This window comes from Vipera berus (assembly GCF_964194415.1).
Source record: "Vipera berus genome assembly, chromosome: 1".
NCBI classification, from domain to species: domain Eukaryota; kingdom Metazoa; phylum Chordata; class Lepidosauria; order Squamata; family Viperidae; genus Vipera; species Vipera berus.
In genome coordinates this window covers 321342681-321357317 of record NC_138202.1, presented here as the reverse complement: position 1 = coordinate 321357317, position 14637 = coordinate 321342681, and the positions used below count along the sequence as shown (strand labels likewise).

At 38.2% G+C, this 14637-nt stretch overlaps 1 protein-coding gene across 1 annotated transcript in view; it reads left to right on the top strand.

The window, feature by feature from the left end:
* The window catches only part of LOC308659512 (two pore channel protein 1-like), a gene marked incomplete at its 5' end in the record, with an annotated part of 32095 nt that overhangs the window by 13496 nt on the left and 3962 nt on the right, over positions 1-14637 (top strand). Inside the window, 11 exons of the mRNA XM_081313167.1 lie at positions 1512-1630; positions 1794-1895; positions 2698-2824; positions 3463-3664; positions 5613-5757; positions 8429-8614; positions 8923-8987; positions 10727-10814; positions 11211-11280; positions 12956-13175; positions 13708-13828. Of these exons, the coding sequence (XP_081169293.1) occupies positions 1512-1630; positions 1794-1895; positions 2698-2824; positions 3463-3664; positions 5613-5757; positions 8429-8614; positions 8923-8987; positions 10727-10814; positions 11211-11280; positions 12956-13175; positions 13708-13828 (1445 nt within the window). The remainder of the gene's footprint in view (positions 1-1511; positions 1631-1793; positions 1896-2697; positions 2825-3462; positions 3665-5612; positions 5758-8428; positions 8615-8922; positions 8988-10726; positions 10815-11210; positions 11281-12955; positions 13176-13707; positions 13829-14637) is intronic.

Sequence of the window (14637 nt, the reverse complement as noted above, 5' to 3'; positions counted from 1 at the left end):
ACATTCTGGAGTGACCTGTGAGGGTTTTGAGAATTTTGCATGTGGAGGTGGAAGCAGCTGGACGCTGAGCTTGTCGATCACAAGGTCGGCAGTTTGGAGGGTCGAATCCTGAGTGCCGCGTAACAGAGTGAGCACCTGTTACTTGTCCCAGCTTCTGCCAACCTAGCAGTTCAAAAGCACATAAAAATGCAAGTAGAAAAATAGGGACCACTATGGTGGGAAGGTAACAGCGTTCCGTGCGCCTTTGGCGTCTAGTCATGCCGGCCACATGACCACGGAAACATCCTCGGACAAGCGCTGGCTCTTCGGCTTTGAAACGGAGATGAGCACCGGCCCCTAGAGTCGAAAACAATTAGCACGCATGTGCGGGGGAACCTTTACTTTTTAGAGCATTATTGAGGTGGCAGCTGCAGAAAGTGCAGGTCCTATTCCCTATGCATCATTCTGTGTTTCTTTTACTAAAAACATAGATTTTAAAAAGTTGTACTTTCCCCAGGAAGGACAAGTGGGGGAAAAAATGCATGTCAGCTATACCTGACAGATAATGAATGGAACAGGAAGTGTGATTTCTCTGTGTTGTTTGTTCCTTTTGTATTTGAAGCTGCTCTGAGCATGAAGCTTAGTTGTTGGAGCACCTGAGATGTGATGCCCAAAATGCCCATCTCCATGGCAACATCATCCTTTCTAGTTTAATGAAAAACTGAAGTCTGCCTTAAAAAGCTGCATCCATATTTTCAGTTGACATATGAGCAGGCTAGATTTCACCAAATAATCCTGCCTCCTGGTGTCTGTGCAAATGCCTATAGCAGATAACTCTGTGTGTTTATAATTGCTGCATGTATGCAGGCTCTCCTCTATAGGCAGAATAATTGTAAGAGAGCAATTTTTTGTAGAAAATTTGAAAACTGAATAAGCTTCATTGTTGTGTACTACAGAACACTGAAAAGGGCACAAGGCTTGTCATTTGCTACTTCCAAAAAAGTTCTACTTAATGCATGTATGTGTGCAATCAGGACCAAATTAATTAAGCTGCAGTTAATAACCATTACGGCTGCTTTGAGTTTCAAGTATGTAAACAAAACATGGATCCAAAATTGCTGTGTCCTCTGCCAGTAGGTACGAAGATTTGACTTGTACTGAAGAAACTTCTGTTTTGATAGATGGTAGCCTCCTTTGCATGCATAGAGTGAATGTGACCCACTAAACTAGTCTTGAAGGTGGATCAATTTTTGTGATATGGCTCTAGTAATCCTTTAGGAAAAAACATTTCCAAGGATGTAGGGAATGGTACTTCATCTCATTTGTTTCCTGGAATATACAGTAGAACCTGTCAATTATCTGAAAAATCTCAACTTTGGAGATTGGTTCCAAGATTTTTTTTCCCAGATTTGGGGGGGGGGGGGAATCCAGTTGCAAAATATGTGTTACTGGATATCTTGCAGCTGGATCTAATTCTTTAGGAAAAGGTAATCACACAAGTAATAGAAGAACACGGATGTTCTTTTTGGCAGATCCGGCGAGCCTTTCGAAGCATCCGGAACACTCTGCCTGAGATCACTTATGTCTTTCTGCTGTTCATGTTCAGCGTCCTCATGTTTTCTCTCATGGCTCTGAAGCTGTTTGGAGACAGGTAGGGGGGCTCAGGTTAGCATTACTGCCATTGCTTTGGGGCAGGGGTGAGTGGGTGGGAAGTAATGTCTTATAATAAATAATACTCAAACAGTTGGTTTTAATTTCTTCTGTTTGATTGCTAGCCCTCATTTTTCTAAATGCATGTTTGTTTTTGTTTGAAGGAATTTGAAGACCTTGGAAGGCTTGCCCTATTTTACAAATTATCTTGAAGTCGTATTTGATATGTACGTGCTGGTGACCACAGCAAATAGCCCAGACATCATGTAGGTAATTCTCTTTTCTTCAGACCAGAAGTAATTGTTAAGTTGAGGTGACATGATGTGCAGGAATTCATTGTCCTTCCCCTGCCATTTTCACAGTGGAACAGTCTAAAATAACCAGCCCTAATCTGAATCCTCAGCTTATATTGGAGGATGGGGAAATGAGATAAGTACGTAATAAATGTGAATTGCTGTTTCCAGGCTCCCTGTATTTCATTTGGAAATTAGATATAGAAAGATTTTGCTTTAGAAGGGGTGGCCATTGGGAAGAAGTAGTAGTTACCTAGGCAACTTTTGGAAGTGTATTGTAGGTATTTATCCGTGGAGAGCAGATACATGACTATTGCTTCAATTTTGTGCAACAGTTATGATTATAGATGGAACTCTTTTCAGATCAGAACCATGCATCAAAAACCATGGATACATGAAATTGTTCATCACAGACAACAATTTCTCGGCTATATTTATCAACTAGATACACAAAATTGTGGATAATGAAATGTGGAAAAAGACATTCACCTGTATAGAGCTATGTGACTGAGTGCAAACATGGTTTACCTCTTATCTTAAATCAGCCAAAATTGCCTGGGTTCATTTATCCCAGTAAGCAATGAATTACAACGGCTAGATGTCATGGTATAAAACTAAATAAATCCCATTAAAAAGCCTGAGATTAGGTGATTCTGTTATGGGAAAAATGTTTTCACCATTCTCATCTATTACCAAATATCTGCTTTTTTTCTCTGGAAATCACTAGGGCCTTCTCTTTAGTATATTTAATGCAAATTTTCTTTCTTCCTTATAGGATGCCGGCTTATGACTACAGCTGGTGGTACAGTTTATTTTTCATAATATATGTGATAATCAACACCTACATTTTCATGTCAGTCTTTTTAGCAGTTGTGTACAACAACTACAGGAAACACTTAAAGGTAAACTCTACATCTAGGTAGCCCCTGCCCTTAAGCCTGTTTACTGAGCTTACACCTGAACGACTCCAGTTTATACCCCTGAAATGCGGCTGTATCTGGCAATGTGACTGAGAGATGGGGCAGGGAAATAAGCCACAAAATAGATATATGAAGGCTGTGATAAATTTAATGCCTCAATTTTACCCTCTCAAAATTCCACAAAAAGGAACTGAACAGCGTTTTCCCTACCACTGCAATTGCTATACCACAACTATAGAACTTGAAAACCATTTTTGAAAGCATTATTCCAGCCACAAAAATGTTGTCCACTTCACCTAAGCTGTGGATTTAGAATTTTGGTCTGTTTCAGAGTTTTCCCTAATTTAAAAGTAAATGGTATTTTTGCAAATCTTTGGTCTCCAAGTCTGTTGATATTTCCCCCTTATGTATGGGAGATCTTGTTTAGGAACTGGAGTGAATATTCACGGCTTGCATATCTGAAATAGGACAGACAGAAAACAGTCTTTGTTACAGAGACTTTGAGAGATATGGTGGATTTCCTATAGATTATTGTCCCTGAGTTTCAAAACTGTCTTCTGAGCTTCCCTATAAGCTTATATGATAACTTTTCTTCTTTAACAGCTGTTCATGTTTTCCAGAATGAGATCCGCAAGCTTGCTTACATGAAACATCACAAAATGATAGAAGCCTTCAACCTCCTAAAGGTCAAAGAAAGAGATGAATTTGTTATCCAAGAAGATCAGTGGAAAAGTCTGGTAAAATTGGTGGCACCTCAAATCAGTGCATCCCATCGAGAACTCCTTTTAAGGCTATCTGATGAAGAACAGAAGGGCTACGTGGGTGAATATCAGTTAAAGATGCTTTGCATATATTAATTGCTTCACATTCTGATGCAAGCTGATCAAATATGCCCCTTGAGTCCATGTGACTCTAAAGATTATGGAGAAAGCAAAAGAAATATCAGCATTATTGAGGATACTTACCCCAAGAATTTGGTGAATTTTTTTTTTTATTGAAAAGTTTTAAAATACAATTTTCCTTTAAAAAACCCCCCTTCCCCCTCCCTCCTCCCCCCCTACCTCCCCCCCTCCCTCCCTCCCTCCTCCCCCCCCCTACTTCCCCCCCTCCCCCCTCCCCCCCCCCCGACTTCCCAGAGCTGAATACAAGGTATATATATAAAAAGAAAAAAAAGAAAGGCAAACATACGCAACCATGTACTAACAACTATAAATTCTAAAATCCATCACTCTCTAGCTTATATAGGATAAACCGAACCTCGGCAATATTAAGTATATATAAAAAACTAAGATAAAAAAGAGACACTTTCTAGCTTATATAGAATAAAACAAACCTTAATAATATTAAATATACATTAAAAACAAGAAAAAAAAAACCCAAAATAGAAAGAGAAAAAAAACAACAGAAAAAAAAGGAAAAAAGAATTATTCAAATACTATATAATACTTCTCAACCTATACTTGTCCCAAATAGACTCCATCCATTTTGTCCATTCCATGATATAACGTTCTTACAAATAATCTTTCAAATTAACCAAAATCTTCGCCACCTCAACCAAATCAGAAAACTTTAAAGTCCACTCTTCTGTAATCGGCCGTTCCTCTTCCAGCACATCTATAATTATTCCAAACAATAAAAAAAAAAAAATTCTAAATGGAGGTTAAAGTTTTGTTCGCAATTATTTTTTTTTATTGTTTGGTGAATTTTTTTTAAAAGGAAGAACCAGTTGTAGATTGCTTTTAATATACATCTTTAATTCTACTGAAACAAAGCCCTACTTAACCCATATATATTGAAGAAAAAAAGACTACCCATATTTGGACACAACTTTAGTTGTCATTTGTTTATGGTTTGATGAGAATAAATGTAGTCAAGATGTGATCAAGTTCTATCCTGAATTCTCTCTTGCACACTTGTGTCAGAAAATGATTGAATGTATAGATAAAGTCTGATCTACCTATTCTGAGATCACCTTTCCCCATTGAGTTGTTTCCCACAAAAGAAAAATGGGTGACAAGTTGAGAGTCTCTTACGCAGTAAACTAGTGAAAGGTTTACATTCTGATTCTAATACTACTTTCTGACACTATCTTCTGGTTTAAAAGTTAAACATAGAAATAGCTAATACCAGTGCTTTTCTTGTAAAAGAAAAAGGTGCCGGAACTCACGTCATACAACCCTCCTTGCCTACCCTTCAAGGTTCCGTCCAAAAAAGGTGCTGGAACTCCATTCTGAGCGTTCTATGACAAAAAAAGCCCTGGCTAATGCACATTTTTAATACAGATCAGGATTATCTTCATAGAATCTGGCTGATTCATTCCATGCACATTCTGCAAAACACATAGCTAAACTATTGCAAACTATTATTGTCTCTCATGAACATAGCAAGCATGCTCATCAATCTCTCTGTCAAACTATAATGATGTCAAACTGATGATATCATGGTGCAAATACCACAGGGGCATATTGATGTGGTGATATGAGATGCAAATGTGTAGGTTGTGGGATTGCCTGATGATGTCATCAAAAACCAGTTGTCCTTTTCCCCTTGTTCCACCTCTGGATGCATATCCTATGCTGACAGGGGAATTCTGGGAGTTGAAGTTTACACCTCTTAAAAGCTGTCAAGGTTGAGAAACACTGCCCTATTGTGTATGAGCAATGAGCAAAGATTGTTGCTATTCTTTGTAACACATTATGATCATTTTAATAAAAAGTTTTGATTAGGGCTGCTTCTTAATTGGATTCTTTTATCCTTTTGTGTATGACAGACAAAAAATCCTTTGTACGTCTGGCTGATCTTTTGAATATAGAGGTGATCACATTGAAGGCCCACATCCACCCTTTAGACATCTGGTTTCCACAGGTATACAACTCCACTCCCAGCCTGGTTTTACGCAGTATGGTCCAGCACAGGTATGTCTATGTTCAGGAAATGACTTGCAACAGTCCCAGTATATTATTTCTTTTTTAAAAAAATATGTTTTATTAATTTTTTAACATAATCACCTTAATATTTGGTAAACAGTGTGTTGTCTGAGTTTACATTTAAGAAAGATTCGCTAACAGTTGATTTCTATAATCTATAATCCACATAACTTTACTTGATTTCCTTTTTTCCCCATAATGCTCTCTTTTACCAACCTTAAGTTAATACAATTCTTGTTATTTTAGTGAATGACGATTGAGTATAAAAATTTCCTAATATTTCTACAAATAATAATCACATCAATATAATATTCCTTTTCTATCTAGTCGTTCTGGTTGTCTCATCATAGATCCTGTTTACAGTTCTTGTTTATATTTGTTTTTCCCACAATGTTCAAAACATTCTTACTGGCTAAGATTTTCTCAAAGTTAATTATATTTAAATATTTAAGTCTGTTTTTTCTCATGTAAGCCAACCCAATACTTTTACCTTTCTTAAGGAATAAATAACACTAAAAAAGAAAAAAGAAAAAGAATAAAAAGGATAGTATGCTATTAAAATCCCTATTTCCTATAAGCTAATACATATTTATTTTCAAAAAAAATTGTTCTTTACCATAATTAAAAATATATTTAATCTTTAAATATTCCATTTCATAAATCTAGTCCTCCAGTCTTTTAACTCTTATTCAAAACTTTTTTTAATCCATTGTAATTTTCTTAAAGTCAATCATCTTTAAATATCTAAAACATTTCCTTTATATAAGCCATTCCAACTCTTTTATATTACTCATATCAAGAAATAAAATAAAAAGAAAGAAGAAAAAGAAAGTACTATGTTACTTGAGGGACTAAAAAGTCCAATAAATTCCAACTTTGCAAGATCTTAATTTTTTTCCCCCCTGCAAGAAGTTGAAATTGATTGATTGATTGAACCTTTTTTTTTTGCACACGGCGGTGGAGGCCTAAAGTGAAAAGGTTTTATAAAACCCATATGAAGGCCTAGGACTGGGGTGATGGCGCGCGTGCCCACAGAGAGGGCTCTGCGTGCCACCTGTGGTACACGTGCCATAGGGGCTAGACTCTGAAGTTAGGCTAGCCTTTCTCCTGTTGGTTTCTGGAAGGCTTCTCCTGAACCAGTCGGGTCGACCACCATCTCTCCGTGGTCCCCTGGACTTCCTTCCTTCTTTGTTGCCTCTTCAGGGTGGCTTCTGGCCCATTTAGGGTCCCCTAACAGGAAGAAACTCACGGAGCCCCGAACCCCTCAACTGCTGCGCTGCTGCGCAGGACCGGAAGTTCCCTCCCCAGTATATTATTTCTATTTGTCCATGTGGGTGGCACATTTAGCAGCTGCTTTAATATTCAAAATGTACCGTATTTTTCGGACCATAAGACGCACTTTTCCCCCCCCAAAAGTGGGGGGGAACGAGGGTGCGTCTTATGGTCCGAAGGTGATCCGTATGGCCTGCCCCAATCTCCACAAGTGGAAAACAAGGGAGATTGCCCGGAGCACAAATCGGCACGTGCTGAGAAATGCCGATCTCGCGCTCCTACAATCTCCCTCACTCGGTTTCAGCTTCCTTTGCTACAAGAGAAAGCAGGCTGAAACGGAGCGAGGGAGATTGTCAGGAACGCGAGATCGGCCAATTCGCATTCTTGGCAATCTCCCTCGCTCCGCTTCAGCTTGCTTTCTGCAAGAGAAAGCCGGGCCCCAGGGCCGCCTCTGCGGGTACTGCTCTAACGCAGAGAGGGAAGGACAAAGAGGGAGGGAAGGAAGAAAGGAAGGAAGGAAAGAAGGAAGAGACAATGGGAGATGAGGGAGAGAGAGAAAGAGAGAGCGAGAAAGAGAGGGAGAGAGAGAAGGAGAAAGAAGTAGGGAGGGAGAGAGAAGGAGAAAGAAAGGGAGAGGGAGAGGGAAAGAGGGAGAGAAAGAGGGAGAGAGAGAGAGAGAAGGAGAAAGAAAGGGAGGGAAATAGAGGGAGAGAAAGGGAGAAATAGAGGGAAAGAGAAAAATAGGGAGAGGGAGAGAGAGGAGAGAGAAAGAAAGAGGGAGGGGGAGAGAGGGAGAGAAAAAGAAGGAGAGAGAGAAATTAAATTAGTAACATGATTGTTAGGTGAATCTGGTTTCCCCACTAACTTTGCTTGTCAGAAGGTTGCAAAAGGCGATCACATGACCCTGGAACAATGTGACATTATAAATATGAATCAGTTGCCAAGTATCCAAATATAAATCACATGACCCTGGGGATGCTGCAACGGTCATAAGTGTGAAAAATGGTCATAAGTCACTTTTTTCAGTGCCATCGTAACTTTGAACAGTCACTAAGTGAATTGTTGTAAGTCGAGGACTACCTGTACTTTATCATTTTTTTCCTTTTTTGGGGGGTGTCAAGTTTTTGACACCTTGCTGGGCGACTGGTGGTACTCGGACACTGCCTTGTCCTAAAAGTGGTACAATGGATGAAAAGGTTGAAAAGCCCTGTTTTAGTATACTGGTACTATTTGGTTCAGAATATTTTTTTTCTTGTTTTCCTGCTCTAAAAACTGGGTGCGTCTTATGGTCAGGTGCGTCTTATGGTCTGAAAAATACGGTATTTTATGAAATGTAAACTCCTGGTAGACAATATACCAAATTGATCTGTATTTCATTTTTCTGCAGAGCATTCATTTGGATATATGATATTATCATACTAATTAATGCAATCTTCATTGCACTGGATGAGAAGAATCCCTATATTTCCTATGCAGAGTGGGTGTTTCTATGTTTGTATATAATTGAAATACTCCTGAAATTATATGTCTTTGAACCCAGGACTTTTTTTGCAAGAAACCAATTTTGGAACTGGTAAGTAATCCTCAGTCTTGGTCTTTTTATGATGAGCAAACCAGTTCCACCTACTTTACATCCATTCACTGGAGAACATATCACATGAAGGCTCTTAGACATATGCTAGAAAACATATTTTAAAATGCCTATTAATAATCAACAACTGCTCTCTTATGATTAACGAAAGATCTGACTGGCACTTAATGCTTGTCTCAAATTAAAGATTTCAAAATATGGACAGATTTTTTTTAAAAAATAGGTCAGCATTAGGGAGGTGAAAGAGGAAGAACAGACTATTTGATAAGCCACCTTTTCATCTTTCCTAGGTTTGATACTTCTATCATTATTGCTGCTTTGATTGCAACAGTATTGAACACTGCACTTAAATCAGGTACTATATATATAAAAAGGTAAAGTTCCCCGCGCACATGCATGCTAGTCGTTTCCGACTCTAGGGGCCGGTGCTCATCTCCGTTTCAAAGCCGAAGAGCCAGCGCTTGTCCGAGGACGTCTCCGTGGTCATGTGGCCGGCATGACTAGACGCCAAAGGCGCACGGAACGCTGTTACCTTCCCACCGTAGTGGTCCCTATTTTTCTACTTGCATTTTTACGTGCTTTCGAACTGCTAGGTTGGCAGAAGCTAGGACGAGTAACAGGCGCTCACTCTGCTACGCGGCACTCGGGATTCGACTCGCCAAACTGCCGACCTTCTGATCAACAAGCTCAGCGTCCTAACCCACTGAGCCACCGCGTCTCTACTATATATAAAGTGTATTTGTCAAGTTTCCGACGTATGGGCTTTTCAAGTGACTCTGAGGCATTGTTTACCTGCTGCTAACATCTAATGTTATTGCTTGACAGTATTATTCTCATTTTTCTATAGAAGAGATACAAAGTTATAGAGAATAATACTGTCAAGCAATAACATTAGATGTTAGCAGCAGGTAAACAATGCCTCAGAGTCACTTGAAAAGCCCATACGTCGGAAACTTGACAAATACACTTTCTCCATTTTAGTAGAGAGCTGTGGGGATTTTTAATCAAATAAGAATCAGATTTGTTTTTTTAAAAAAAAACAGTGCAACTCCAAAACTGCAGAGTTTGGGGAAAACTCACATGGGTTACATTCAGTCACAGTGCAGACCAGATTCTGGTACAACAGGAACAAGTGTAATTTCTCCTGTCTGTACATTAAATGCTGTCCTCTTTCTCTCTGTTCAGGCCCTTCCTAGAAGCATAATGAGGAGGAATTTGGAAAGTCCCTGTTTTGTTGCAAATTCTTCCCATTGTACTTGTTTCAAATTTTGTGGCTCAGTGGGTTAGGACGCTGAGCTTGTCGATCAGAAGGTTGGCAGTTTGGCGGGTCGAATCCCGATTGCCACGTAACAGAGTGAGTGCCTGTTACTCGTCCCAGCTTCTGCCAACCTAGCAGTTCGAAAGCACGTAAAAATGCAAGTAGAAAAATAGGGACCACTCCGGTGGGAAGGTAACAGCGTTCCGTGCGCCTTTGGCATCTAGCCATGCTGGCCACATGACCACAGAGATGTCCTTGGACAAGCGCTGGCTCTTCGGCTTTGAAACGGAGATGAGCACCAGCCCCTAGAGTCGAAAATGACTAGCACGCATGTGCGGGGGAACCTTTACCTTTTTATCCTTAATTACCATTATCTAGTTTCATTGAATTAAATGAGGTTAATCACAGGTGATTAATTTCAGACCACACTGAAGCTATAGTTAAAAAAAAATAGTTCAAGCTGTTCACAGCTGAAGACCAAGAGTAGGGGCTCTCATTCTTATGATTTTCAACTGTGATATAATTATTACATCTAAACTGAGTTCAGGCCTAGTGCCTGGTTTAGTTTAACATGGTTAGATAGTTTAACATCTTAGGATGATTTTCTACTAGTTAATTTAAGCAGAGTATCCAGAAATGAATTTCACTGATACTTACCTACAGCCTAACTACAAGTAATTTCAAAATCAGTGGTTCATTCAGGAAAATACAGAAATTTTAATGGAAGATGGAGTGCTGTTGTTCTGTGTGAAGTAGATGGCTACAGCTAGTGATGAGGATCAGGGCACCATTTTTATTACTGTGTAAACTACATGGCATATTTCTTTTTTCCTTAGTGACTGCATATAATAGCCAGCAAATACTGGACATTGTGTTTGTCTTACGAGTTCTTAGGCTTATAAGAATTATCGACAGCATCCAAAGGTAAGTGCTTTTTAAAAGAACACATGTATTGTAGGTTTGCAGATTAGAACAGGTATTGGCCTTCTCCATCCTGATTATTTGCAGATGTGTTGGATTGTGACTCCTAGCCATCAATTGGCATCATGGCTGGGAATAAGGGAGTTCCAGTCAAATGCAGCTATATGAGGAAGGAGAAGGATAGTTCAGTTAGTGACCTGTTGATTGAACACAGCTGAATGATGAAGGGCAACAGATGGCACAATCTGTAGTAAAGGAATGAAAGCAATTACATGGATAAAAAGTTTGAAAAAGTGATGTCCTCAACTGAGTGAGAGTTTTCACTGAATTGGTTAATAGTTGTTTTAAAAAAATCTTACCTCTTCTTCCATGGTGTTTTTATGCAGTATTTCCTTCCAGGTTCCGTGTTATTATGAATACACTAATAAACATTGTGCCTACGATGCTAACCTTTGGAGCATTAGTTCTGGTAAGCAGTACATGGTTTTGTACTTTTCCTTGTTTCTTCCATATAAGTAAACGCATTGGGAACTGAAAAAGAACCTTGTTTTAATGGCAGAGTTCATTCAATCCATTCAGCAGGTCCTAGGTTCAATCCCCAATGTTTCCCATTTAAAGGAAGATCCACAGCAAATGATGGAGAAAGATCTTTGACTTCCTAGATAGCATTGCCAGCCAAAGTAATTGATTAGACATAAAGATATTCTCAATAATAGATAATCTCTGTGCATCATTATTGCTTGCTTGATTATGTCAGATGTTGCCAGATAAAAATTGTGACGTGTTGGCTTATGTATCTGCTTGAATCAACCATAGCTCCATCTGCAGTATGACTCATTTTTAATAAAACTGGCTCATGGCATATAGACTACAGGTCAAGTTTTTAAATGTTATGTATTGTCCTTATAGCTTTTCAGTATCCTTCTGGATACTGTTGCTGTTCTTGGCTCTATTTAAAGATCTGGAGATTAAACCTAATGTCTCCTGCTTGCCAGTAGTATGTTCTGCCATGATTGTGTTTGTTTTACAGGAAATTGTGATGAACAACTTTCTTTTTAGAGATAGGGATAGGGAATACAAGATGCTCCACTTTTGAGTTAAAATTGAGCAAGTATTTATAATTACCTAGGAGTGCTTGGTCATGTAGAGATTGATTGCTGAGTAGATATGCATAGCATCATACTGTATCAAGAGTAGTTCCCCTTTTAAATTAAAATCAATTATTTTAATGCCATTATAATATGCCAGAAGAAAATGGTAAAGACTGTGACATCTCTTGTACTCAGGAGTAATTCATAATTATGGCTGAAAAGTATACTTCATTTATCATGGATGTAAGAACTTCATCTGGAATAAGTCTTCTGAGACTTATTGGTGGAAAGGAAGATGAACTATATTGAATGAGTTCATAGTCATTGTAACCATGGTTTGCTTATAGCTTGCTGAATAAAAATTGGTTGAGTTCATAAAGCATATTAAGCCATGATATAAGCCATGACTGATAAACAGGTTTGGACCACAACATACTAAGTCAAAACTAAACTCACTGTATTGTGTGATACAGTGTTGTGTGAAACCAGAAACCAGTTTAATCACCATTTTAAGTGATATCCTCATGTCCCACCAAAATCGTATTTGGAGGATCCTTAAATCTACTAGAACAATGGAAGCAGAAATGCTAGAATCGGAGAGGGTGCACCCAGCATAAGATCACAGTTTTAACATATACAAATTCCTTTTCATTTTTTGAAGAAACCTATCCACAGTAAATGGAGTGAATGGCATTTTCATTAGAAAACTAAATGTGGTGTCAGGCTGTTTTGTTTGGGAATCTGCCTACTCAAGGAAAAAACAACAGCAGCAAAAATGGAGGGAGCATTCTGAATGGATAATTAGAAGGGGTGATTTAGGACATTGTAATACAGTGGTCTCTGTGACTATTTATAACCAAGTTCTGGTTGTGAATTCTTGTTTTGCAAGAGTGCCCATGGTATGCGCTCTCAAAATTCTAAATCCTGCTCTAAAATTTTAGTGATAGTTAGTGACAATAAGAACTACCTCTCCTGCTCAATGCACTTTGCCTTTAATATAAACTTAAAAGCTAATATAAGAAACAAACAAGTAGATATCTTATTTTTTGTTAGGTAGTATATTATGTATTTTCCATTATTGGGATGGAAATCTTTCATGGGAAAATCCAATTCTTTGCTGGAAACACCACCTCACCGCAAGCCATGTACTGTGGAAATCCTGCTTTGAGTGGAACTACATTTGCACGAGCCAAATATTGCAGGAATAACTTCAACGACATTGTGTCTTCTTTTGTTGTCCTTATGGAACTAACTGTTGTCAACCAGTGGCATGATATCCTTTTCTGACCATCATTGCAAACTACAGAGATAAATATACAGCTTTGAGAAAAAGCAACATTACCATCAAGGCTTGAATTGCCAAACATAGTAGGTACATTTGTGAAAGAAGCTTCCAAAAGAAGTACTTTGATGTTTTCATCAAATCAGTTTATGCAGTCTTTATTCCCTGAACTAGAATGTTTGGCAAAAAGTGTGTGTGTGTGTGTGTGTGTGTGTGTGTGTGTGTTATATCTGTACATGTAGGTGCACATGTATCTTTTCTTTTAAGCTCTCCCTGGAATTCCCAGCTTTTTTTATTATAAAGCAGCTTTTGAAGATAGTGAGCAGAAGTTTGTGATAAAGCTCAGAGGGCTGCTTTCACAAAAGGGGTCTGAAAGTTGTTGTTAGAGAAGAGGATAATGAAAGGCATTCAGAATCATTGTTTGATCATCCCTTGTCCTGTGAGAATGTAGTTTCTCTAGAATTAGGCTTTTGATCAAAAGAAGTTTTGATAGATTTATATAACTATGAAATGCACATACTAGCTACTTTCCTTGTTCTCCTTAATATTGTACTTATTGCCAATGGATTTGCCCTTGTGACTCATGAGAGTGCAAAGCTGTTTTTCATCATCTTTCACATTGTTGTGGTGATTATGATTATTAAGTAAGTCTACCTCTTTATAGTCATAACATTGGAAAGTTTTATTTCTGCATGCATATTTTTCAGAAATTTTAAATTGTATTCATTTATGGAATTTATAGACCACCCAAATTTGTCACAGTTATATGCTAAGTGGACAATATAACTTTTATATATTTAGCATATACAACTATATGCTAAATGGGAGACTACCTATCCTCTCTTAAAGACAGGCTATTGTTTTTGGGGGGAGATTCTTATTCGTTTTCACAGTGTACTCCAAGTATTGAAGTTCTGGACCTATGTTTATGGCTACTTGGGAGTAAATATGTTGTCTGGTTTATTTGCAAGCAGGGGTAAGGGAGTGTGGTCATGAGAATATTAGTTAGTAGTTTGATATTTGGAGAAGAGTAGCCAATATTTCTGAGAGGTCACAGAGTCTTGATCTGGTTTTCTGTCTTCCAAATTCAGATACAACCATAAGCGAATGTTGTGTTGTCTGCTATAGTCATCAGCATATTTCCTTCCATATTAGGTCATGAACCTTTGATACAAAAATTATTCCCAAACTCTGATTGATTAGCATAATGGAGGAAACAACATCCTTTTTGTGATATACCATGGAGTTAGTACAGGAGAAGTATTTCTTTCCATGTATTATCTGCCAGGTTTATTGTTTGCCAAAATAGGATAAATCTGTATGTAAAATTTAACCCATTTACATAAATTTTTATTTTCCATATTTTGGAATTACATTCTTGTAAAGAATTGAAGGATTATATAATGTATTGAGGTTGCAATACAGTGACTAATCCTTTAAAAAAACCTAAGTA